The sequence below is a fragment of the Chiloscyllium punctatum genome, chromosome 8, assembly GCF_047496795.1.
Source record: "Chiloscyllium punctatum isolate Juve2018m chromosome 8, sChiPun1.3, whole genome shotgun sequence".
NCBI lineage: Eukaryota > Metazoa > Chordata > Chondrichthyes > Orectolobiformes > Hemiscylliidae > Chiloscyllium > Chiloscyllium punctatum.
The window spans coordinates 88793131-88816606 of record NC_092746.1 but is presented as its reverse complement, the minus strand read 5'-3'; the positions used below and the strand labels follow the sequence as shown (position 1 = coordinate 88816606).

The 23476-nt window shown below is 41.4% G+C and overlaps 1 protein-coding gene across 1 annotated transcript in view; it reads right to left on the bottom strand.

Annotated features, from left to right (window-relative positions):
- LOC140480283 (phthioceranic/hydroxyphthioceranic acid synthase-like) overlaps positions 1 to 20630 on the bottom strand; it is a 28308-nt gene extending 7678 nt beyond the window's left edge. Inside the window, exons 1-4 of the mRNA XM_072574990.1 lie at positions 20573 to 20630; positions 16090 to 16243; positions 11281 to 11441; positions 1815 to 2018 (exon numbers count right to left, since the gene is read on the bottom strand). Of these exons, the coding sequence (XP_072431091.1) occupies positions 1815 to 2018; positions 11281 to 11441; positions 16090 to 16243; positions 20573 to 20630 (577 nt within the window). The remainder of the gene's footprint in view (positions 1 to 1814; positions 2019 to 11280; positions 11442 to 16089; positions 16244 to 20572) is intronic.
- Between the last annotated feature and the right edge of the window lie 2846 nt (positions 20631 to 23476).

The window sequence follows — 23476 nt, the reverse complement described above, 5'->3', positions numbered from 1 at the left end:
GTAGGAATTCTATGATCAGCAATTCCATACTAGCTTTCATTAGCACCACTGAGATCTTGAGGCTATTGGTTGTTTGTATTCATTATTTTTATTTGAATAAAATGTTTCTATCTCCAAATTATTGTCTTCAATTTTGTTGTTTCAGTCAGAGTTCTAAATGTTTACGACTTCTGGGAGGCAAAAGAACAAAACTCTAAAGTAGTACCTCATAGAATCATAGACCCTACAGTTTGGAAGTACGGCATTTGGCCCATCATTTCCACACCGTGATCCTCCAAAGAGCATCCCACCTAGATCTATTCCCACCATTCCTGATGAAGGGCTTTTGCTGGAAACATCAATTTTCCTGCTCCTCGGATGCTGTCTGATCCTCTGTGCTTTTCCAGGACCACTCTAATCTAGACTCTGATTTCCAGCATCTGCAGTAATCACTTCTGCCTATTCCCACCATGGCCAATCCACTTAATCTGCATATCTTTGCATTGTGGGAGGAAACCAGTGCACTCAGAGAGCATCCATGCAGACATGGAGAGGATCTGCAAAGTCCACACAGGCAGTACCTAAGAGTAGAATCAAACCCAGGTCCCTGGTGTTGTGAGACAGCATTGCGAGCTACTGAGCCACTGTGTCACCCTTAACTCACTAATTAAAGCATTCAGCATTTTAATTTAGCAAGCAAGGGTAACTGTGTGGAGTTTGCACATTCTCCCCGTGTCTGCGTGGGTTTCCTCCGGGTGCTCCGGTTTCCTCCCACAGTCACAAAGATGTGCAGGTCAGGTGAATTGGCCATGCTAAATTGCCTGTAGTGTTAGGTAAGGGGTAAATGTAGGGGTATGGGTGGGTTGCGCTTCGGCGGGGCGGTGTGGACTTGTTGGGCCGAAGGGCCTGTTTCCACACTGTAAGTAATCTAATCTAATCTAATAATTACAATTGCAGAATACTAATAACAGACATCCAACCACATCTCTATTTTATACAATCTTGCACATCATTATTTTCACAATTTGCTTCTTCCTTACCCATACCATTCCACCATAGCAGCATTGAACTCTAAAACCTATGTTGGTCTGTCCAATAATGATTGAATCACGCTATATGTTTCAGAGAACATTTAATTCCTTTGCCACAGTCTGTTAGGCATATCTTGTCTTCCAAGAGGAAAATTCAGAAATCTGATCCAATCCGCTAAAGTCACCAATAAATGTGAACAAACTCAGTTAAGAAACAGCTGACAATCACTTTTGACACTATCATATAAATCTATCAATATCCATCCAGGTTAGCCAACTGTCAATCAATAATACATTAAATCTTGGTATGATAGGTTTATGTCAAAAAAGTGACTGCAAGCAATTTGAAATAATAATGAATAATTGGCTAGCACGCCAATAGTACCCAGCACAGCTGTGCGTATTGGACAAAGAAGTCAAGTGCATGCTTTTTTTGAATGTATTATCATCTAATAATAGCATATATATATTCCAAATAAACACAGTCAGCCTTTTAAGATTGGCATGAAGAGAAATTTATTTTATGTGGATCATTAATCTTAGAAATTCTTCACCTCAGAGAGCAGTGGAAGCTCATTGAATATATTCAAGACTGGCTTGGACAGAGTTTTGTTAACAAGAGAAACAAGTATTATGGAATTGGATGAAAATGGACGGGGCAGGAAAATTGAATTAGTTCATTACCAATCAACCACAAAGTTCCTGAATGGCGGAGTAGATTTGAAAGGACAAATAGCATATTCATGCTGCTATTTTCGAAGTTATTTAATATTATTTTTAAAAAAGTAAAATAATTTCTTGTACCTTGCTTGATGCTGTGAAAAGCATAGTGTAGAGCAACAAGAGATGAAGAGCATGCTGTATCAATAGCTAATGATGGTCCCGTTAGGTTGAAAGTGAAAGAAATTCGATTTGCAGCTATACTCATTGATGTCCCTGTTCCATTATAATGGGTGATTTTGTTGGCAACACTATTTACAATCCTTTCATAGTCACGATTCATAAGTCCTAAAAAAAAGCCAAGAATAAAATGTCATTTAACTGGCATGTATATCTGTGCTTACACATTGAAATGAAGTATCAATGCTGTGCGAAAGCGAGAACATTTTTTTCTGGAATCGAGTTCAGATACTTGATTTTGATCTCTTACATATTATTCCCAACCTTTCCTCATATCTTTTATCACTGATATATCTCCATACCCTTGCAAATCAGTTCCCTTTGTATCTATCCCTGGGAAAAGCTCTCTCTCAAGTAGTTTACACATTCAAATTCTTATCTGCTTTGATGAAATATTTGTAGATAATGACTAGATTTTGCTTTTGGATATAGAAGTTTTAATCTGGCAACAACTTCCAGGATTCACACATTTGCAGTTAAAAGCTGAAAGCAAAAGGTTGATTTGCGAAATGATGATCTCCTTCAGAAGCCAAACAGTTCAAGATAACAAAAATTCGACTATGTGGAACAACATTCACGTACGCAGACATTAAACTCATCAGTAAAAGCTTTAAAGTTTGTCTTTTCTAAAGTAAGCACCATTTTAATCTGTTAAAGAACTTCTCTGGAAATTAAAACTAAATTTAAACAGTGAGCCACTTCTTCAAATATTAGTCATCTTTATAATTTCCACAAATTCAAAATTTGTTAAATAGTTTTCTTGGACTCCTCTCTATTAATCCAATCTTATTTTCCCCCACATTATTTTATTTCCTGCTCTTGATTTGATATTGAATTAAGTTTTCTAACAGACATTCATGCTGCGTCCATTTACAATCCTTCAATCTGATAAATAAAGAAGATGCACAGTTCGTTGTCCTGTTGAAATGAGGTCCAGATGCTCAACAGTAGGGCATACTAGATAAGCAGGAGGCTGGAAGAACACAGCAAACCAGGAAGTATCAGGAGGTGGAGAAGCTGACATTTCGGGCATAACCCTTGTTCAGAAATGGAGGTGGGAGTAGGGAAGGCTGAAGATAAAGAAAGTTGGGGGCGGTGGATTTTGGGTTAGGGGGCAGAATGGTGAGGTAGTGATAGGTGAACACAGGTGGTAGGTACGATGTGGTTAGTTGACAGGAGGAATGAATCTGGTTGGTAGCTGGAAGGAAGGGTCGGCAGGAGGAATAGAAGGGAGGAGGGGCTGGAAAGGGGGTCAGGGAATGGGAAGGGTGGCTATTTGAAATTGGAGAACTCAGTCCTATGGGCTGTCGGCTGCCCAACCGGAAGACAAGGTGCTGTTCCTCGAAGTTGGAGTCTGATTCACTGTGACAATGGAGGAAGCAGAGGATGGACATTGAGTCATAGAGATGTACAGCATGGAAACAGACCATTCAGTCCATCCGGTTCATGCCGACCAGACATCCAACCCAATCTAGTCCCACCTGCCAGCACCCGGCCCATATCCCTCCAAACCCTTCCTATTCATATACCCATCCAAATGCCTCTTAAATGTTACAATTGTACCAGCCTCCACAACTTCCTCTGGCAGCTCATTCCACACACGTACCACCCTCTGCATGAAAATGTTGCCTCTTATGTCCCTTTTATATCTTTCCCCTCCCACCCTAAACCTATGCCCTCTAGTTCTGGTCTCCCCGACACCAGGGAAAAGACTTTGTCTATTTACCCTACCCACACCCCTCATAATTTTGTAAACCTCTATAAGGTCACCCCTCAGCCTCCGATGCTCCAGGGAAAACAGCCCCAGCCTGTTCAGCCTCTCCCTATAGCTCAAATTCTCCAACCCTGGCAACATCCTTGTAAATCTTTTCTGAACCCTTTCAAGTTTCACAACAGCTTTCCAATAGGAAGGAGACCAGAATTGCACGCAATATTCCAACAGTTGCCTAACCAATGTCTGGTATAGATTCAACATGACCTCCCAAATCCTTTACTCAATACACTGACCGATAAAGGAAAGCATACCAAACACCTTCTTCGCTATCCTACCTACCTGCGACTCCACTTTCAAGGAGCTATGAACCTGCACTCCAAGGTCTCTTTGTTCAGCAACACTCCCAGGACCTTACCATTAAGTGTATAAGTGCTGCTAAGATTTGCTTTCCCAAAATGCAGCACCTCGCATTTATCTGAATTAAACTCCATCTGCCACTTCTCAAGATCCTGTTGTAATCTGAGGTAACCCTCTTTGCTTTCCACGACATGTCCAATTTTGGTGTCATCTGCAAACTTACTAACTCTACCTCTTATGCTCACGTCTGAATCATTTATATAAATGACAAAAGGTAGAGGACCTAGTACCGATCCTTGTGGTACTCCAATGGTAACATGCCTCCAAACTGAAAAACAACCCTCTACCACCACCTTCTGTCTTCTACCTTTGAGTCACTTTTGTATCTAAATGGCTAGTTCTCCCTGTATTCCGTGAGATCTAACCTTGCTGACAGTCTCCCATGGCGAACCTTGTTGAACGCCTTACTAAAGTCCACGTAGATCACATATACCACTCTGCCCTCGTCAATCCTCAGTTACTTCTTCAAAAAACTCAATCAAATTTGAGAGACATGATTTCCCACACACAGTCATGTTGAACATCCCTAATCTGTCCTTGCCTTTCCAAATACATATACATCCTGTCCCTCAGGATTCCCTCTAACAACTTGCCCACCATCGATGTCAGGCTCACTGGTCTATAGTTCCCTGGCTTGTCCATACCCCCTTCAGTGGTACTACATTAGCCAACCTCCAGTCTTCCAGCACCTCACCTGTGACTATCGATGATACAAATATCTCAGCAAGAGCTATCTGTAAGAATAATAGAGTGGTTATGGTAGGGGATTTTAACTTTCCAAACAGACTGAGACTGCCATTGTTAAGGGTTTAGATGGAGAGGAATTTGTTAAGTGTGTATGAGAAAATGTTCTGATTCAGCATGTGGATGTACCTACTAGAGAAGGTGCAAAACTTGACCTACTCTTGGTAACTAAGGCAGGGCAGGTGACGAAGGTGTCAGTGGAGGAGCACTTTGGGGCCAGCGACCATAATTCTATTAGTTTTAAAATAGTGATGGAAAAGGATAGACCAGATCTAAAAGTTGAAGTTCTAAATTGGAGAAAGGCCAATTTTGACGGTATTAGGCAAGAACTTTCAAAAGCTGATTGGGTTCAGATGTTCGCAGGTAAAGGGACGGCTGGAAAATGGGAAGCCTTCAGAAATGAGATAACGAGAATCCAGAGAAAGTATATTCCTGATAGGTTGAAAGGAAAGGGTGGTAGGTATAGGGAATGCTGGATGACTAAAGAAATTGAAGGTTTGGTTAAGAAAAAGAAGGAAGCATATGTCAGGTATAGACAGGATAGATCGAGTGAATCCTTAGAAGAGTATAAAGGCAGTAGGAGTATACTAAAGAGAGAAATCAGGAGTGCAAAAAGGGGACATGAGATAGCTTTGGTAAATAGAGTTAAGGAGAATCCAAAAGGTTTTTACAAATACATTAAGGACAAAAGGGTAACTTGTTGGAGAAAGAGTGGGAAGGAGAATTGAAATGGGTGGTGACCGAGAGGTCAGGCTGGCCCTTATGGGCCCAACTGAGATGCTTGGCAAAATATGCCCTTAGTTTACATTTCATCTTATCGATGTAGAGAAGACCACATCGGGAGCACCGGATTCAGAAAACTCGGTTGGAAGATAAGCAGGTAATCCTGTTTTGTTTTGAAGGACGATTTGGGGCCCTGGATGGAGGTGAGGCAGGTGTGCTGGCAAGTTTTGCATTTTTTACTTTTGCGGGGGAAGGTACCGGGAGGGTTGGGGAGGTTGGTGGAGAGTGGCATGATATGGTTGCAGGAGGTTGTCAGATTTTTGATGGCTACCAAGACAGGAACAAATAAAAAGCCACCAGGAAGGAAAGTCCAGATATGAAGTATGTTCATTCCCATTTATTCATTATTAACCACGTTGGCTTGCACTGTAGCGCTGTGTCTTTTTTTCCCATCTTTAGCTTTTCTTCTTTCCAGTAGTTTCATTCCTTTCTTTGGGAGGTGTGTGAAGATTCCAATATCCCTTTAAGATACTCTTTCATTTATCCAAATTTGCTGGTGGCACAAAGTTAGGCAGCATTGTATACAGTGTAGATGATAGCATAAAATTACAAAATGATATTGGTAGGCTGGGTGAAAGGACAAATGGTGGCAGAAGGAGTTCAATGTAAATAAGTATTTGATTATCCACTTTGGATAAAGGATAGATCAGTGTACTTTCTAGATAGTATGAACATAGAACATTAAAGTGCAGTACAGGCCCATTGGCCCTCTATGTTGTACCAACTTGTGAAACCAATCTGAAGCTCATCTAACCTATACTATTCCATTAGCATCAATGTTTATCCAATGACAATTTAAATGTCCTTAAAGTTGGCGAGTCTACAACTGTTGCAGGCAGGCCATTCCACACCCTTACTATTCTAAGAACCTACCTCTGATATCTGTTTTATATCTATCAACCCTCAAAGTCCCCTCATGCTAGCTATTGCCATCTGAGGAAAAAGGCTCTCACCGTCCACGTTATCTAACCCTCTGATTATCTTAAATGTCTCTATTAGGTCACCTCTTAGCCTTCTTCACTCTAACGAAATTATTCTCAAGTCCCTCAGTCTTTCCTCATAAGACCTTCTCTCCATACCAGGCAACATCCTGGTAAGTCTCCTCTGGACCCTTTCCAATGCTTCCACATCCTTCCTATAATGCAATGACCCAGAACTGTACACAATATTCCAAGTGTGGCCGCACCAGAGTTTTGTACAGCTGCAACATGACCTCATGGCTTTGAAACTCAATCCCTCTACCAATAAAAGCCAACACACTGTATGCCTTCTTAACAACCCTATCCACCTAGGTTGCAACTTTCAAGAATCTATGTACATGGACACCAAGGTCTTTCTGCTCATCCATACTGTGAAGAATCTTACCATAAGGCCAGTTCTCTGTATTCCTGTTACTCCTTCCAAAGTGAATCACCTCACACTTTTCTGCATTAAACTCCATTTGCCACCTCTCAGCCCAGCTCTGCAGCTTATCTATGTCCCTCTGTAACCTGCAACATCCTTTGGCAATGTCCGCAACTCCACCAACCTTAGTGCCATCCACAAATTTATTAATCCATCCTTCTTCGCACCCATCTAGCTCATTTATAAAAATAACAAAGGCAGTGGCCCCAAAACAGACCCTTGTGGTGCTCCACTTGTAACTAATCTCCAGGATGAACATTTCCCATCAACCATCACACTCTGTCTCTTTTCAGCTAGCCAATTTCTGATCCAAACCACTACGTCACCCTTAATCCTATGCCTCCGTATTTTCTGCAATAGCCTATCATGGCACACCTTATCAAATGCCTTACTGAAATCCATATACACCACATCAACCACTTTACCCTCATCCACCTGTTTGGTCACATTCTCAAAGAACTCAGAAAGGCTTGTGTTGACTATCCCTAATCACATTATTCCTATCTCTTATCATCTTTTCCAACACTTTGCCCACAATCGAAGTAAGGCTCACAGATCTATAATTACCAGGGTTGTCTCTACTCCCCTTCATGAACAAAGGAACAACATTTGCTATACTCCAGTCTTCTGACACTATTTCTGTAGACAATCGCGACATAAAGATCAAAGTTAAAAGTTCTGCAATCTCCTCCCTGGCTTCCCAGAGAGTCCTAGGATAAATCCCATTCGACCCAGAGGATTTATCTATTTTCCCACTTTCCAGAATTGCTAACACTCCATCCTTATGAACCTCAATCCTGTCTCGTCTAATAGTCTTACCTCAATATTCTCTGACAATATTGTCTTTTTCCAGTTTTAATACTGACAAAAAATATTCATGTAGCACCTCTCCCATTTCCTTAGACTCCATGAACAACTTCTGACTACTGTCCTTGATTGGCTCTAATCTTAACCTAGTCATTCTTTTATTCCTGACATACCTATAGAAATATTTAGAGCTCTCCTTGATCCTACCTGCCAAAGACTCCTCATGTTCCCTCCTGGCTATTCTTAGCTCTCTTTAGGTCTTTCCTGGCTAACTTTCAACTCTCAAGCACCCTAACGTGATCCTTCACGTTTCATCTTTCCATAAACCTCCTTCTTCCTCTTGACAAGAGATTCAACTTCTTCAGTAAACCTCGTCTCTCTTGCTCGACTGACAGGTACATACTTATCAAGGACACACAGTAGCCGTTCCTTGAATAAGCTCCACATTTCAAATGTGCCCATCCCCTTCAGTTTCCTTCCCCATCCTATGCATCCTAAATCTTGCCTAATCGCATCATACCATATATACTCATGTAGAGGTCGATCTTATGTATAAGTCGATCCCTTATTTTTGGCCAATAAATCATGCATTTTCCATATATCTCATGTATTGTCGAACCTACTAACTGCATGTTCTCATTAATTAACCCACTTAAACGAAATTGCATTCATTCACTCTACTCATCGCTCTTTGTTTACTGTGCTGCATCTCTATTCATTCATTCATAACTCTACTTACCGCGCTTGATTTACGACAGCACGGTTTGATTCATTCATTCATTCATATCAGTCTATCGGTACTTATCGCACTTTGTTCAACTATCTATCCAAAAGTTAACATCATTAAAAAAAATTAATTATTTTAATCGTGCCATTACATCTGAATAAAAGTGAGATATACTAACTACATACTGGTATATCTTTAATTTTTTGACAAATGTGTTACTGTTGCTGAGGTTCATAATATATGAGAGTAAATGGGACAGAAACAGAAAAATTTAGTGGGAAAATTCAAGATGTTTACACATTCAGAATTTAATAAATGTTTCATTTTAAGTGTGCCTTTATACCAGACCATGATGATGTTGGACAATGTGATTTTGCAGGAGTTCAATGAATCTTTAACATGTTAAATTTTCATACCGTTCTCTTGCTTTTATCCAGTAATTACCCTTTACCGTAATTCATTGTGTGTTTCTTCTATACCTGGGATTAGTTGTGCGATCAAATCAATATTTGCTAATAGCACGGTGTTTCAAACTACAGCATGAATTTCAGCCTCTCAAAACTTATGCCTATGTATTATTCGACCCCCTAATTTCAGCTTTTAAAAAGTTTCCAAAATTTGACCGATACATGAGTATGTATGGTAATTGCTTTTCCCCTAGCTATAACTCTAGCCCTGTTGTATGCAGTATAACTTCGATTATCCGAATGCAACAGGCGGGGTGTATTTTGTTTGGATAACTAATCTGATCGTAAACAAATGATTATTTGAGCGCCGATTAATGCCATTTAACTGATTACTGAATGCTGAGTTGCCTAATACCGTTTTTATGGAACCTTGAGATCTTATTCAGATAATCCAAAATTTGGATAATTGATGTTCAGATAATTGAGATTGTAATGTATACCTATCCCTTTCCATCGCTAAAGTAAACATAACCGAATTGTAGTCACTATCACCAAAGTGCTCAGCTACCTCCAAATCTAACACTTGATCTGGTTCATTACCCAATACAGTGGATATCCAAACAGACTTTGGGGTTCAGGGGTGTAGGTCCTTATAGTGGCACAAATAAGTGCTGAAAATTATCAAAGCGGCTAATGGAATACTGGCTGCTATATTTAAAGGACTGGAGTATTTTTGGGAACTGTGGTTATGTATAAAACCCTAGTGAGACCCCATTCGGAAACCTACAAGAAGATCTACGCACCGCATTTCAGGAAGGATGTATTGTCCTTGGAAGAGTGCCAAGTACATTTACAGGAATCATGATGAGAATTTGTACAAATTAAGTCTGTTTTCTCTAAAATTTAAAAGGTTAAGGGGTGGCCTGTGCCAAATCTTCAAAATATTAATAGGAAATGACAGAATAGATAACAATAATCGATTTCCACTGATGAAGATTTTAGAAACGGGGACATAGTCTGAAAATTAGGGCCACATGTTCAGAAGAGCTGTAAGGAAGCACTTCTACACACAAAGGGTGATAGAATTTTGGAACTCTTTTCCACAAATGGTAGTTCATTCTAGATCAATTGCTAGATTTAAATCTGAGATAGATAATTTTTTGTTAAGGAAAGGTTTTAAGGAATATTGCTGAAAACAGAGCTAGGCCAAAGATCATCCTTGAGGGGCTGAATAAGCTCCTCCTGTTCCTATGTTTCTTAAAAGTTCTCTCTCAGCCCTTCCCCTTCAAAATGTTCTCCTTTTGCTTCCAATTTATTTATTTCCTTCATTCTCCTTGAGGTCTTCTTATTTTAAAGACATTAAATAAATGTAAGAGGTCATTCGCATTGTGAAGTAGTAGTTAACTCATTTATATACTCATTTAAATTCAACTACTATTTATTAATTGATCTAATTATTTACTCAAAAGCTGAGGGTTTACATTTACCTGGGTGAGAGAACAGAATGCAGACTTACAATTATGTACTTTGGAGACAAAGAGATAATAAACTGAAATCCACTACAGTTTAAAAAAAGCAGAAACGAAGTGATGTCACATCAAAGTTGTAAGTAGATTGTAAATAAATACTGGATATTTTCCAACCAATGTACTATATTCACTGGAACTGATTACTTTCTACATTTTAGTCTCAGTTTAAAACCATCCTCTTTAAACTATGTCCCAGACTGAAGATACGTTCTGTATTTTTCCCTTTGAAGAATTAACATCAAATGGTTTAAGAAGCCAATTTCAAGTCTACTGGGATGCACTAGTTAGGCTAAATGTTCTAGTGCGTTGCGACCTGGGTTCAGGTATTAGTTTGTTGTGAAGGTCACACATGAAGGATTATCCCCTAATCGACTATCAACATCAAACTACCTGTAACCTCTACTGCCACTGCTATGACAGTTAACTATCTGTTGCTTATAAACAGTTCAGAGACTGATCCATATATCTGTCCCTTTTCACTTTTATCCTTTGGACAATCCACTTATTTCTAATCTGTGTGCATGTGTGTTGTCTAATTCTCCAATGTTTAACAAACTCACTCTTTTTGTTTACTCAAAAAAGCCTGGTTAAACTGGCTCCTTTTAAAGCATAAATGTTTGTGATATGTGAGAAAGGTATCTAGCAGGGAAAGGGATCTTTTTTTAAATTAATCTTATTGCAACCAACCAAATAACTGAATAAATAAAGAAGGTGAGCCAGTCCATCCTTCCTCACCAGGATCTTAACAGTTGGGGGTGTCCCATCAGGACTACATCAAATTAGGGAACTTCACCTATGATGTGGTCGTACCATCATGTAGCATCAGATGCCTACTCACCAATGAAAACTCCTGTTTTGCTGCCACTGATGTCTTCCATAGGCATCCCAGCATTTTCAAATGCTTTGTATGTGCACTCCAACAGAAGCATATGCTGTGGATCCATACTGTTCACTTCTGTTTGACTTATGTTAAACAGTTTGTGGTCGAATTCATTAAACCTATTAATTTTTTAAAAAATCACAAGTTCATGATAACTGCATGTAAGAAAATTTACAATGGGTGGAAAGTTTTCCCTTTCATAAGCTAAATCTTCAGCTGAAAAGCCATCAAAGCTCAGGAAAATTAGCTGAATTGCTACTTATCATTTTTCCAGGGATTTTGTGGTTCTTCCGCTGAAATTAACGACACTGTACAGAAAATCACTCCATTTGTAGTCTCATTAAAAATGTGAGAGAAATGTGAAGCAATGTATTTTGAGACTGAGAGTAAGGAGAGCTAATGTACGCAAAATTACACAATTTTTAAAGAATGTAGGAGCAGAGTTTGAGTTCAGGATAATTTATAATTAAATTCTTTGATCTCTTAATTATGGTGTCAGTGGGGGAGTACTTTGGGGCCAGGGAACATAATTCTATTAGTTTTAAAATAATGATGGAAAAGGATGGACTGATCTAAAAGTTGAAGTTCTAAATTGGAGGAAGGCCAATTTTGACGGTATTAGGCAAGACCTTTCAAAAGTTGATGGGGTTGGGGGGGGAGGAGCAGATGTTCCCAGGGAAAGGGATGGCTGAAAAATGGGAAGCCTTCAAAACTGAGATAATGAGAGTCCAGAGACAGTATATTCCTGTTAGGATGAAAGGCAAGGCTGAGAGATGTAGGGAATGCTGGATGACGAGAGAAATTGAGGTTTTGATGAAGGAAAAGGAGGAAACATATGTCAGGTATAGACAGCAAAGATCAAGTGAATCCTTAGAAGAACATAAAGGCAGTAGGAATATACTTCAAAGTACTGGGAGGGCAAAAAAAATGACATGAGAACAGTTTTGTCAAATAGGGTTAAGGAAAATCCAAAGGGATTTTATAAATATTTTAAGGACAAAAGGGTAACTAGGGAGAGAATAGGGCCCCTCAAAGATCAGCAAGGCAGCCTATGTATGAAACTGCAGGGGATGAGGGAGATACTGAACAAGAATTTTGCATCAGTCACTGTGGAAAAGGACGCGTGGGAAAGATATAGAATGTGGGGAAATATATGGTGACATCTTGAAAAATGTGGATCGAAAAGTGTGGTGCTGGAAAAGCACAGCCGGTTAGGCAGCTTCCAAGGAGCAGGAGAGTTGATGTTTCGAGTATAAGCTCTTCATCTGGAATGAGGGGAGGCCCCAAGGGTGCTGAGAGATAAATGGGAGGGTGGTGGGGCTGGTGGGAAGTTTGCTGGGAATGTGATAGGTAGATGAAGGTGAGGGTGATGACAGGTTAGAGAGGAGGGTAGACCAGGTAGGTGGAAAGGAAGATACATGGGTATGACAATTCAAGAGAGTGGTGTCGAGATGGAAGATTGGATCTGGGATAAGATAGGGAGAGGGGAAATGAGGAAACTGGTGAAATCAACATTGTTGCAAAGTTGGAAGATGAGGCATTTTTCCTCATGATCATCGGGTGGCTTGAGTTTGGCGGGGAAGAGGTCCAGGACGTGCATATCCTTGGCGGAGTTGGAGGGGGATTTGAAGTGCTTATGTGCCCCAAAGATGTTCTCTGAAATGTTCCCCAAGTTGGCGTCCTGTCTCTTCGATGCAGAGGAGGCCACATCGAGAGCAACGGACACAGTAGATGACGCATGTGAAAGTACAGGTAAATCTCTGTCGGATGTGGAAGGATCCTTTGGGGTCATGGAAGTGGTGGGGGTGGGGGAGGTAGGTGTGGGTGCAGGTTTTGTACCTCTTGCAGCAGCAAGGGAAGGTGTAGGGAGTGGAGGGTGGGTTGGTGGTGAGCGTGGACTTAACAAGGGAGTCATGGAGGGAATGATCCCCATGGAACACAGATAGGGGTGGGGAGGAAAATATATCCATGATGGTGGCAGAAATGGTGGAGGATGATGCGTTGTATGCGGAGGTTGGTGGAGTAGAAGGTGAGGACCGGGGGATCTATCCTTGCTGTGGTTGGAGGGGACGGGGTCCAAGGATGGAGTTGTGGGAAGGGGAGGGGATGCGCTGGAGGGCATCATTGACCATGTGGGAGGGGAAAATGTAGTCCTTGAAGAAGAAGGCCATCTGGGATGTTAAGGTGGAATTTGTTCTCCCGCGAGCAGATGCAGCGGAGGCAAAGTAATTGGGAGTAAGGGATAGCATTTTTCCAGGAGGCAGTGTGGGAGGAGGTATAGTCCAGATAGCTGTGGGAGTCGGTGGGTTTGAAGTAGGTGGCCGTGTTGAGTCGGTCGTAGGAAATGGAGATGGAAAGGTCTAAGAAGGGGAGGGAGGTGTCTGAGATGGACCAATTGAACTTGAGGTCAGGGTGGAAGGTGCTCGTGACATTGATGAACTGTTTAACTTCCTCATGGGAGCACCAGATAGCGCCGATACAGTCATTGATGTAGTGGAGGAAAAGGTAGGGAATGGTGCCAGTGTAGCTGCGGAAGATGGACTGTTCCACGTACCTGATGAAGAAGCAGGCATAGCTGGGGTCCATGCGGGTACCTATGGCTACCCCTTTGGTCTAGAGGAAATGGGAAGATTTGAAGGAAAAATTGTTGAGGGTGAGGACTAGTTCAGCTAATCGAACATATGTGTCAGTGGATCTCTAGCATCTCCAGTCCTCACTTTCATCATCTTGAAAAAAATGTCCATATTACAGAGGAGGTGGTGTTGGATGTCTTAAAATGCATAAAGCTGGATTAATCTCCACGACCTGATCAGGTGTACCATAGAACTCTGTGGGAAGCCAGGAATGTGATCACTAGGCCCCTTGCTGAGATATTTGTATCATTAACGGTCACAGGTGAGATGCCTGAAGACTGGAGGTTGGCTAACATGGTGCTACTGTTTAAGAAAGGTGGTAAAGAAAAGTCAGGGAGCTATAGACCGGTGAGCCTGACATCACTGGTGGGCAGGTTGTTAGAGGGAATCCTCAGAGACAGGATTTACATATATTTAGAAAGGCATGGACTGATTAGGGATAGTCAACTTGCCTTTGTGGGTGGGAAATCATAATTCACTAAGTGGGCAGCATGGTGGCACAGTGGTTAGCACTGCTCCCTCACAGACCCAGGTTCAATTCCTGCCTCGGGCAACTGTCTGTGTGGAATTTGCACATTCTCCCCATGTCTGCGTGGGTTTCCTCTGGGTGCTCTGGTTTCCTCCCACAGTCCAAAAATGTGCAGATTAGGTGAATTGGCCATGCTAAATTGCCCATAGTGTTAGGTGAAGGGGTAAATGAATGGGTCTGGGTGGGTTGCTCTTCGGAGGGTTGATGTGGACTTGTTTGGCCGAGGGGCCTGCTTCCACACTGTAAGCAATCTAAACTTGATACAGTTTTTTGAAGAAGTAACGAAGAGGATTGATGAGGGCATGGTGGATGTGATGTATATGGTCTACAGTCAGACATTCAACAAGTTTCCTCATGGTAGACTGCTCAACAAGGTTAGATCACATGGAATACAGGGAGAACTAACCATTTGGATGCAGAACTGGATCAAAGGTAGAAGACAGAGGTTGATAGTGGAGGGTTGCCTTTCAGACTGGAGGCCTGTGACCAGTGTTGTGCTACAAGGATCGGTGCTGGGTCCACTGCTTTTCATCATTTATTTTAATGATTTGGATGTGAACATAGGAGGTATGGTTAGTAAGTTTGCAGATGACACCAAAATTGGAGGTGTAGTGGACTGCAAAGAAGGTTATCTCAGAGTACAACAGGACATTGATCAGATTGGCTAATGGGTCGAGGAGTGGCAGATGGAGTTTAATTTAGATAAATGGGAGGTGCTGCATTTTGGAAAGGCAAATTAGAGCAGGACTTTTGCACTTAACAGTAAGGGCCTGGACAGTGTTGCTGAACAAAGAGACCTTGGATTGTATGATCATAACTCCTTGAAAGTGGAATCTCAGGTAGAAAGGATAGTGAAGGTATTTGATATCCTTTCATTTATAGGTCAAGGACTGAGTATAGGAATTGGGAGGACATGTTACAGCTGTACAGGACATTGGTTGAGCACTTTTGGAATATTGCATGCAATTCTCGTCTCCTTCCTATAGGAACGATGTTGCAAAACTAGAAAGGGTTCAGAAAACATTTACATGGATGTTGCCAGGGTTGGAGGGTTTCAGCTGTAGGGACAGACTGAAAAGGCTGGGGCTGGAGTGTTGGAGGCTGAGGGATGACCTTATAGGCATTTATAAAATCATGAGGGACATGTCATAGGGTAAATAGATAAGGTCATTTCCCTTAGGTGGGGGAGTCCAGAGCGAGAGGGCATGTGTTAGGGTGAGAGGGGAAAAATTTAAAATGGATCTAAGAGGCAACTTTTTCTTGCAGAGGGTGGTGCATGTATGGAAAGAGCTGCCAGAGGAAGTGGTGGAGGCTTTTACAAAAATTACATTTAAAAAGCATCCAGATGGGTATAAGAATAGGAAGGGTTCAGAAGGAGATGGACCAAGTGCTGGCAAATGGGACTAGATTAATTTAGGATATCTGGTCAGCATGGTTGAGTTGAACCAAAGAGTCTGTTTCTGTGCTGTACGCCTCTATGACTCTATGTTGACATGTTTATTTTTCATATTTGTTTCCAAGTTCAATATCTCTAAATTAAGAATAAGATATTTCAGTTGGCTGAGCGTTGAACTTATTACTTGTACAGTATTTATAAATTGTTACCCATCAATAAAACATCCACGTTTTGTGATCATTTTTCCAGCTTTGGTTTCATCTGTGTCATGCCAGAACTTCGTATTGAATCGATCTGGTGGAATGTCTGCCACACAGTTTCTTCCTTCATGCAGAACTTTCCAGAAATTATCAATACCTTCTCCTGATTACAAAAACCAGAAGATTAAGACAGGAATTACCTGTGTTAGAATTCATTCCGAATACATCATTAGTCAAGATCACTGAAGGAAGACACATATCTGGTTATGACAGCTCTCCTGTAACCTGCCTACATTGCCATTACTCACATTTCTCTCTGGACAGTGGAGATTAATGCCTATTTAATAATAGGGTCATCACGACAAAGAAAAAGTGAGGACTGCAGATGCTAGAGTTCAGAGTCAAAAGAAGTGTGGTGCTGGAAAAGCGCAGCAGGTCAAGCAGCATCCAAGGTGCAGGAGAATCGACATTTCAGGCATAAGCCTTTCATCAACGTGGATGGTAGCAGCAATGTTCAAATGAAGCAAGTCGTACGATGAGATGGCAAGCCCATATAAAATTTCCCAAGACCAAATACAGCTTCCTCTTTGAGTAAACATTATAAAATATTATTATAGAGGTGAAAGAGTAGCAGTGGAAAACAAGGAGAAGGAAACGGAGCTGGTATTTAAGGAGACAAGGTATCTCTCCACTCTGCAGGCACCCTGCCTCTATTCCTGATTGAAAGGCTTTTGCCCGAAACATCGATTTTACTGCTCCTCCGATGCTGCCTGAACTGCCGTGCTTTTCTAGCACCACTCTAATCTAGACTCTGGTTCCCCCAATACTATCTTATGCAGATCATAATGAAGAGTGCTGTATTCAAAGGTTGCACTTTACTAAGGGATAATAGCACAAGCTATTGTTTGTGAACATCTACATGAGCCGTCACTATGAAATTGAATGTTTATTGAATTCAATATTTTAGTCGGTTACAGTAAGTTTCCATAACATCTGCAAAAGCATTATACGGGCATGGTCCATGAGGTGTCAGATATATTTCAGAATTATGGGAATTAACTACCTGACACTGAAGTATATCAGCAATGAGAAAGGAATATCCTGTTTCATGGGACTGCTGGATTCCCAAGATCCAGTTGGCTCGTGAAATCCTACAGTCAGCTCCTCAGCAGCCCCTTACTCTTCAGATTATTTGTAAAAATATCAAAGAATCCGGCATGTTTATGTGAAATTTGCTGCAAGTTGTCAGAGTGCATTCAAGTTAAAAAATGCAGCCCTCCCTTGAATTGATAAAGAAAAAATATCTGTTAATGAATGCTTTGTGCGAAAACAATCCACCCTTATGAATAATAACCAAACTAGGATTCGCCCAAAATAAACTAATGACTCAGAGGGCAATCTGCATCTCTGACTAGGCAGATCAGAAGAACTCTGCGATATTCTCCAACTTGTATATCCTGCACTGCTGATCCAGTTGTGCTCAGAATATCTTCACCATACCGAAAAGCCTGAGCTTGAACATTTCTGGGGACATAAGATATAGCTGTTGCAGAAGCAGATGATAGTGAGGAAGACTATCAGGATCACCATCGCTCAGAGACTTACCAAGTAACTGCTGCAAGCATCAGAGCACAAACAATAGTCAAAATCTTTCTTTGTATTTACTTCCATTTACCTTAGTCACCATCATTTCTTTGCACCCCCTTTCAAATTTATCAATTTTCAACCTGGATCATGACCATGTCATCATCATTTGGCTGAATAGTTCAGCATCACATTTATGCAAACTATTCAATCTGCATGAGAAAACTAACTAGAACTAACCACGAACCAACCTATTCCTTCCTGGCCCCTAAGTGCACCTTCTTTTTGATGTTCTGCACTTCTCCAATGTGCAAACAGAGGACCTTCATCCCAAAAGGGCTCCTCTGGCCCGACATACTTTGGCAAATAGGATTAAGGAGAATCCAAAGGGTTTTTACAAATACATTAAGGACAAAAGGATAACTAGGGAGAGAATAGGGCCCCTCAAAGATCAGCAAGGACATGGAGGATATCGACTGTAGGGAAATAGATGGTGACATCTTGCAAAATGCCCAGATTACAGAGGAGGAAGCGCTGGATGTCTTGAACTGCACAAAAGTGGATAAATCCCCAGGACCTGATCAAGTGTAACCTAGAACTCTGTGGGAAGCTAGAGAAGTGATTGCTGGGCCTCTTGCTGAGATATTTGTATCATCGATAGTCAAAGGTGAGGTGCCGGAAGACTGGAGGTTGGCTAATGTGGTGTCATTGCTTAAGAAGGGTGGTAAGGACAAGCCAGGGAACTATAGACTGGTGAGCCTGACCTTGGTGGTGGGCAAGTTGTCAGGGAATCCTGAGGGACAGGATGTACAAGTATTTGGAAAGGCAAGGACTGATTAGGGATAGTCAACATGGTTTAATGCATGGGTAATTATGTGTCACAAACTTAATTGAGTTTTTTGAGGAAGTAACAAAGAGGATTGATGAGGGCAGAGCAGTAGATGTGATCTATATGGACTTCAGTAAGGCGTTTGACAAGGTTCCCCATGGGAGACTGATTAGTAAGGTTATATCTCACGGAATACAGGGAGAACTAGCCATTTGGATACAGAACTGCCTCAAAGGTAGGTGGTGATGGAGGGTTGTTTTTCAGACTGGAGGCCTGTGACCAGTGGAGTGCCACAAGGATCGGTGCTGAGTCCTCTATGTTTTGTCATTTACATAAATGATTTGGATGCAAGCATAAGAGATACAGTTAGCAAGTTTGCAGATAACACCAAAATTGGAAGTGTAGTGGACAGCGAAGGGGGATACCTCAAATTACAACAGGATCTTGACCAGATGGGCCAATGGGCTGAGAAGTGGCAGATGGAGTTTAATTCAGATAAATGCGAGGTGCTGCATTTTGGGAAAACAAATCTTTGCAGGACTTATACACTTTATGGGAAGGTCCTAGGGAGTGTTGCTGAACAAAGAGACCTTGGAGTGCAGGTTCATAGCTCCTTGAAAGTGGAGTCGCAGGTAGATATGATAGTGAAGAAGGTGTTTGGTATGCTTTCCTTTATTGGTCAGAATATTGAGCAGAGGAGTTGGGAGGTCATGTTGCGGCTGTACAGGACATTGGTTAGGCCACTGTTGGAATATTGCATGCAATTCTGGTCTCCTTCTTATCGGAAAGGTGTTGTGAAACTTGAAAGGTTTGGAGGATTTGAGCTATAGGGAGAGGCTGAATGGGCTGGGGCTGTTTTCCCTGGAGCATTGGAGACTGAAGGGTGATCTTATAGAGGTTTACAAAATTATGAGGGGCATGGATAGGGTAAATAGGCAAAGTCTTTTCCATGGTGTCGGGGAGTCCAGAACTAGAGGGCATAGGTTTTGGGTGAGTGAGGAAAGATGTAAAATAGACCTACGGGGCAACTTTTTCACACAGAGGGTGGTACATCTATGGAATGAGCTGCCAGAGGATGTGGTGGAGGTTGGTACAATTGCAACATTTAAGAGGCATTTGGATGAGTATATGAATAGGAAGGGTTTGGAGGGATATGGGCTGCGTGCTGGCAGGTGGAACTAGATTGGGTTGGGATATCTAGTCAGCATGGACGGGTTGAACTGAAGGGTCTGTTTCCATGCTGTACATCTTTATGACTGTATGACTCTATAAAGGTCATGGGTCTAAGAAGATTCTCCTCTAATGCCATTGGCTCCTGGAGGAAAATGCCATGGTGTGCTATGGTGGTTTCTCCTCTATGCCATGATTCTCTAAAACATGTGTATGGTTTGGCATCTATTGCTGTTCTGAGGAGTGATACTAACAGGAATGTCAACTCCAGCTGTTGTACTCAGCCTTTGAGCAATGCCTCTAACATTGGGTTGCTATTCAAATTACAGTTATCAGATCATGAAAACTCTGAAAAACAACAGCGTACATCACAGTCATCAAATTCTTATTCTATCCTTTGAAATCACTAGAGCAGCAAAAATGCACCAATTCATTTGATTCATGGTGTTCTGCACAATTGAAAGTGAATAACTTTTGGAATGAAGGTCCTCTGTTTGCATATTGGAGAAGTGCCAGAATATCAAAACGCAGGTGCACTCAAGAGTCAGGAAAGAATAGTTTGGTTTGTGTTCACATTCTAGTTAGTTTTCTCATGCAGATTAGAATATACATATTAAAAATTTCCAAATCATTGTTTGTCATATTACACATGGGTATAATGAATGACCAGGGTCACATGTCGATAGTAATGCGGCAGGGGGAGGTGTACCAAACCTTATCAAAATAAGTGGATAGAAAATGAGGCAATCTCTTATGGGTATATAATTAGTTTCACATCATTTTCTTCAATTTGCTGTTGTATGTAGTTCTTTACACCCAAACATTAGAGGAAAATCTCTTAGTCTTGAATGCATAATGTTAATTATGATAACATTAATAAATGTTTAATTCCAATCCTTATCTATTTACCTCCAGGAAAATTGCATCCTATTCCAACGATTGCTATTTCTTCACCTTTATTTTCCATTTTTCACTATTTTGTCTATTGAAAAAGAGAACAAAGATTGGATCAGTTCAGACTGTACTCACTGAAATTTAAAAGAATGAGAGGATTCTCAGAAACCCATGAAATCCTACAGGGCTAGACAGAGTGAACAGAGGAAGGCTGTTTCTGGTGACCCGAGGGTTCCGAATCAAGGGAAACAGACTAAAAGATACTGTATAAGGACAGTAATTTGGGACTGACAAGATGAGAAACTTGTTCATCCAGAGAATGGTGACCCTGTGGAATTCTCTGCCTTGGAAAGCGATTGAGGCCAAAGCATTAAATGTTTTCATTAAGGAGTTAGGTATATCTCTTAGGGCCAAAGAGATCAAAGACTGTGGGGAGAAAGTGGGAACAGGGTACTGAGTTGATAATCAACCCATGATCATATGGAATGGCCTGTAGGACTGAATGGCCCAATTTCTGCTGCTCCCAATTTCTGTTTCTTTTCTATGCTTGGATGTTGAGATGGGTTAGATAATTCAGATAAGATTTTATTGTCCCCTGGGAAGAAAGGGAAATAAGTTGAAATTGGAGATGTGGCCAGGAAAGGCTGGGAAGCATTGTTCGGAGGGGTCCTCAAAATAGGTCTGATGCTGGGCCAATTCACTGGTGGCAGGACCTCCGGTAGCTCAGTTACCTAAAGAACAGGAATACTTTATCAACTGTGGAGCTGTACTCTATAAGAAGTCACAGTAATCATTTTTTAAAATCTTCCAAGAAATACTGTGGGTAGAGTGCTTTCTCTTTCTCCCTTGTAAGGATAGCTCCCATACTAGCTTCCCAATTTGCTCATTCCTCAGGTAGAAATCTAAAGATTGTTGACTGGAGGTTCTGTTTCTCAAGTCAGCATTTACCTGTTCAAAATCTTTCAGCAGCATATCCTATCCAGTCCTATTAATGAGGTGGAGGTGCCAGTGTTGGACTGGGGTGGACAAAATTAAAAATCATAACACCAGGTTATAGTCTAACGGGTTTATTTGCAAGTACAATCTTTCAGAGTGCTGCTCTTTTGTCACGTAGCTAGAGGAGCAAGATTGTAGGACACAGAATTTATAGCAAAAGATCATAATGTCATATAACTGATGCATTCTATTTCGATGCAGATACATTCTATTTTGTTCAAAAGCACATCCATAGACGTCTACAGGGTGAAGGTGCATTTGCAGAAATGTATTTGCAGATACATTCTACTTTGTTCAAAAAGCACATAATTTGTAGACAGTCAATCAATGTGACATTTTATAAATCCCTACTTTGGAAATAGAAGCAGTCTGACGCAAGATTGGAATACATACAGACTCTAACCTCATGCTTTTAATGCATTGTCAGAGCTGAAATGTCACCTTAAGTTGTCTTAGGAATGCAACTTGAAAGAAGTTCTGGGATTTGATGAGTCAAAACCTGCAACCCATTCTAAAAGATGAAAGACTTAACAGCACTCTAGGTTTGTTCAATATATCGCATCAGTTGTATGACACTGTGATCTTTTGCTATAAATTCTGTGCCCCATGATCCTGCTCCACTAGCTGCCTGATGAAGAAGCAACTTCATCAGGCAGCAGTACAATTTGAAAGCTTGTACTTCTAAATAAACCTGTTGGACCATAACCTGGTGTTGTGTGAATCTTATTAATGTCATTGGTACCAATGTGATGATGACAGTTGATCCCTCCTTTCCTACTTCAAGATCATCTTCAGCCTCGAGGAGATGACCTTAATCTTGGAACTGGGCCTTCTAGACACCCATTCAGGGCTGCAGAGAACAGTAGTTGTCTCCCTAATTCTACATTAACCCACTATTATTACCTTCCTATTTCCACCCCCCACTTGAATGGCTTCCCGTACCGAGGTTCAATGGTAAGTTTGCTCATCCTCCCTGCAGTCCCCAACCTCATCCATACAGCTTGCAAGAATCCTGTAACTGTTGGACAATTGAGGATGGGAATTGGTGGTTAGCACTGCTGCCTCACAGCACTAGGAACCCAGGTTCGATTCCAGGGTGACTGTGTGGAGCTTCTATGTTCTCCCCATGTCTGCATGGGTTTCCTCTGGGTGCTCCAGTTTCTTCCCACAGTCCAAAGATGTGCAAGCTAGGTGGATTGTCCAAGCTAAATTGCCCTATATTGTCCAGAATATGCATGTTAGGTGGATTAGCCACAGTTAAAAACAAACCCGGGGGGTGGGGTGCATCTGGGTGGGGTGTTCTTCAGTGGGTTGGTGAGAACCTGAAAGGCCAAATGGCCTCTATCTGCACTGTAGGGTCACCATACCTTTCTTATCTGCAGTTACACCCTCATGTCCCTGATGACACATCATTTTGAATTACATGGTCTGAGGGATTTGACTGCCTCTAAAGCAAAGTGTCCAGTAGCTTTCCTCTTCCCTGATGTGGCACAATGTCTCCTCAACTTCAATCCAAAGTTCTTTGAGATACAACATTTACTACAGATGGGTCACTTTGGACTCCACATATTGCAGCAACAATACAACACTGTCCTGTCGTCACTATCATTTCTAATTGGATGAGAAATTTGTTTGTGGAGTGGAACTATGCTGCCCTACATTGTTCCCACAGAGGTAGATTGCTCAGCATATGTTATATTTGCACAATCCACATTCTCCATTGAAATGGGCACTTGGACTTGCCTCCTTTGTGCACTTCCACCTCATTGCTGAAGCCCCAGGATGCTAATTTTGAACAGTGCAAGCTCTAGTGATGCCTGCATTGCCCAATCTTAAGGAAAGCATGATGACACAACATTGACCCTGCAGCAGCACTTCAAATGTAGCTAAATAAAATTCCAACAACATTTTCTTGTTGGCAAG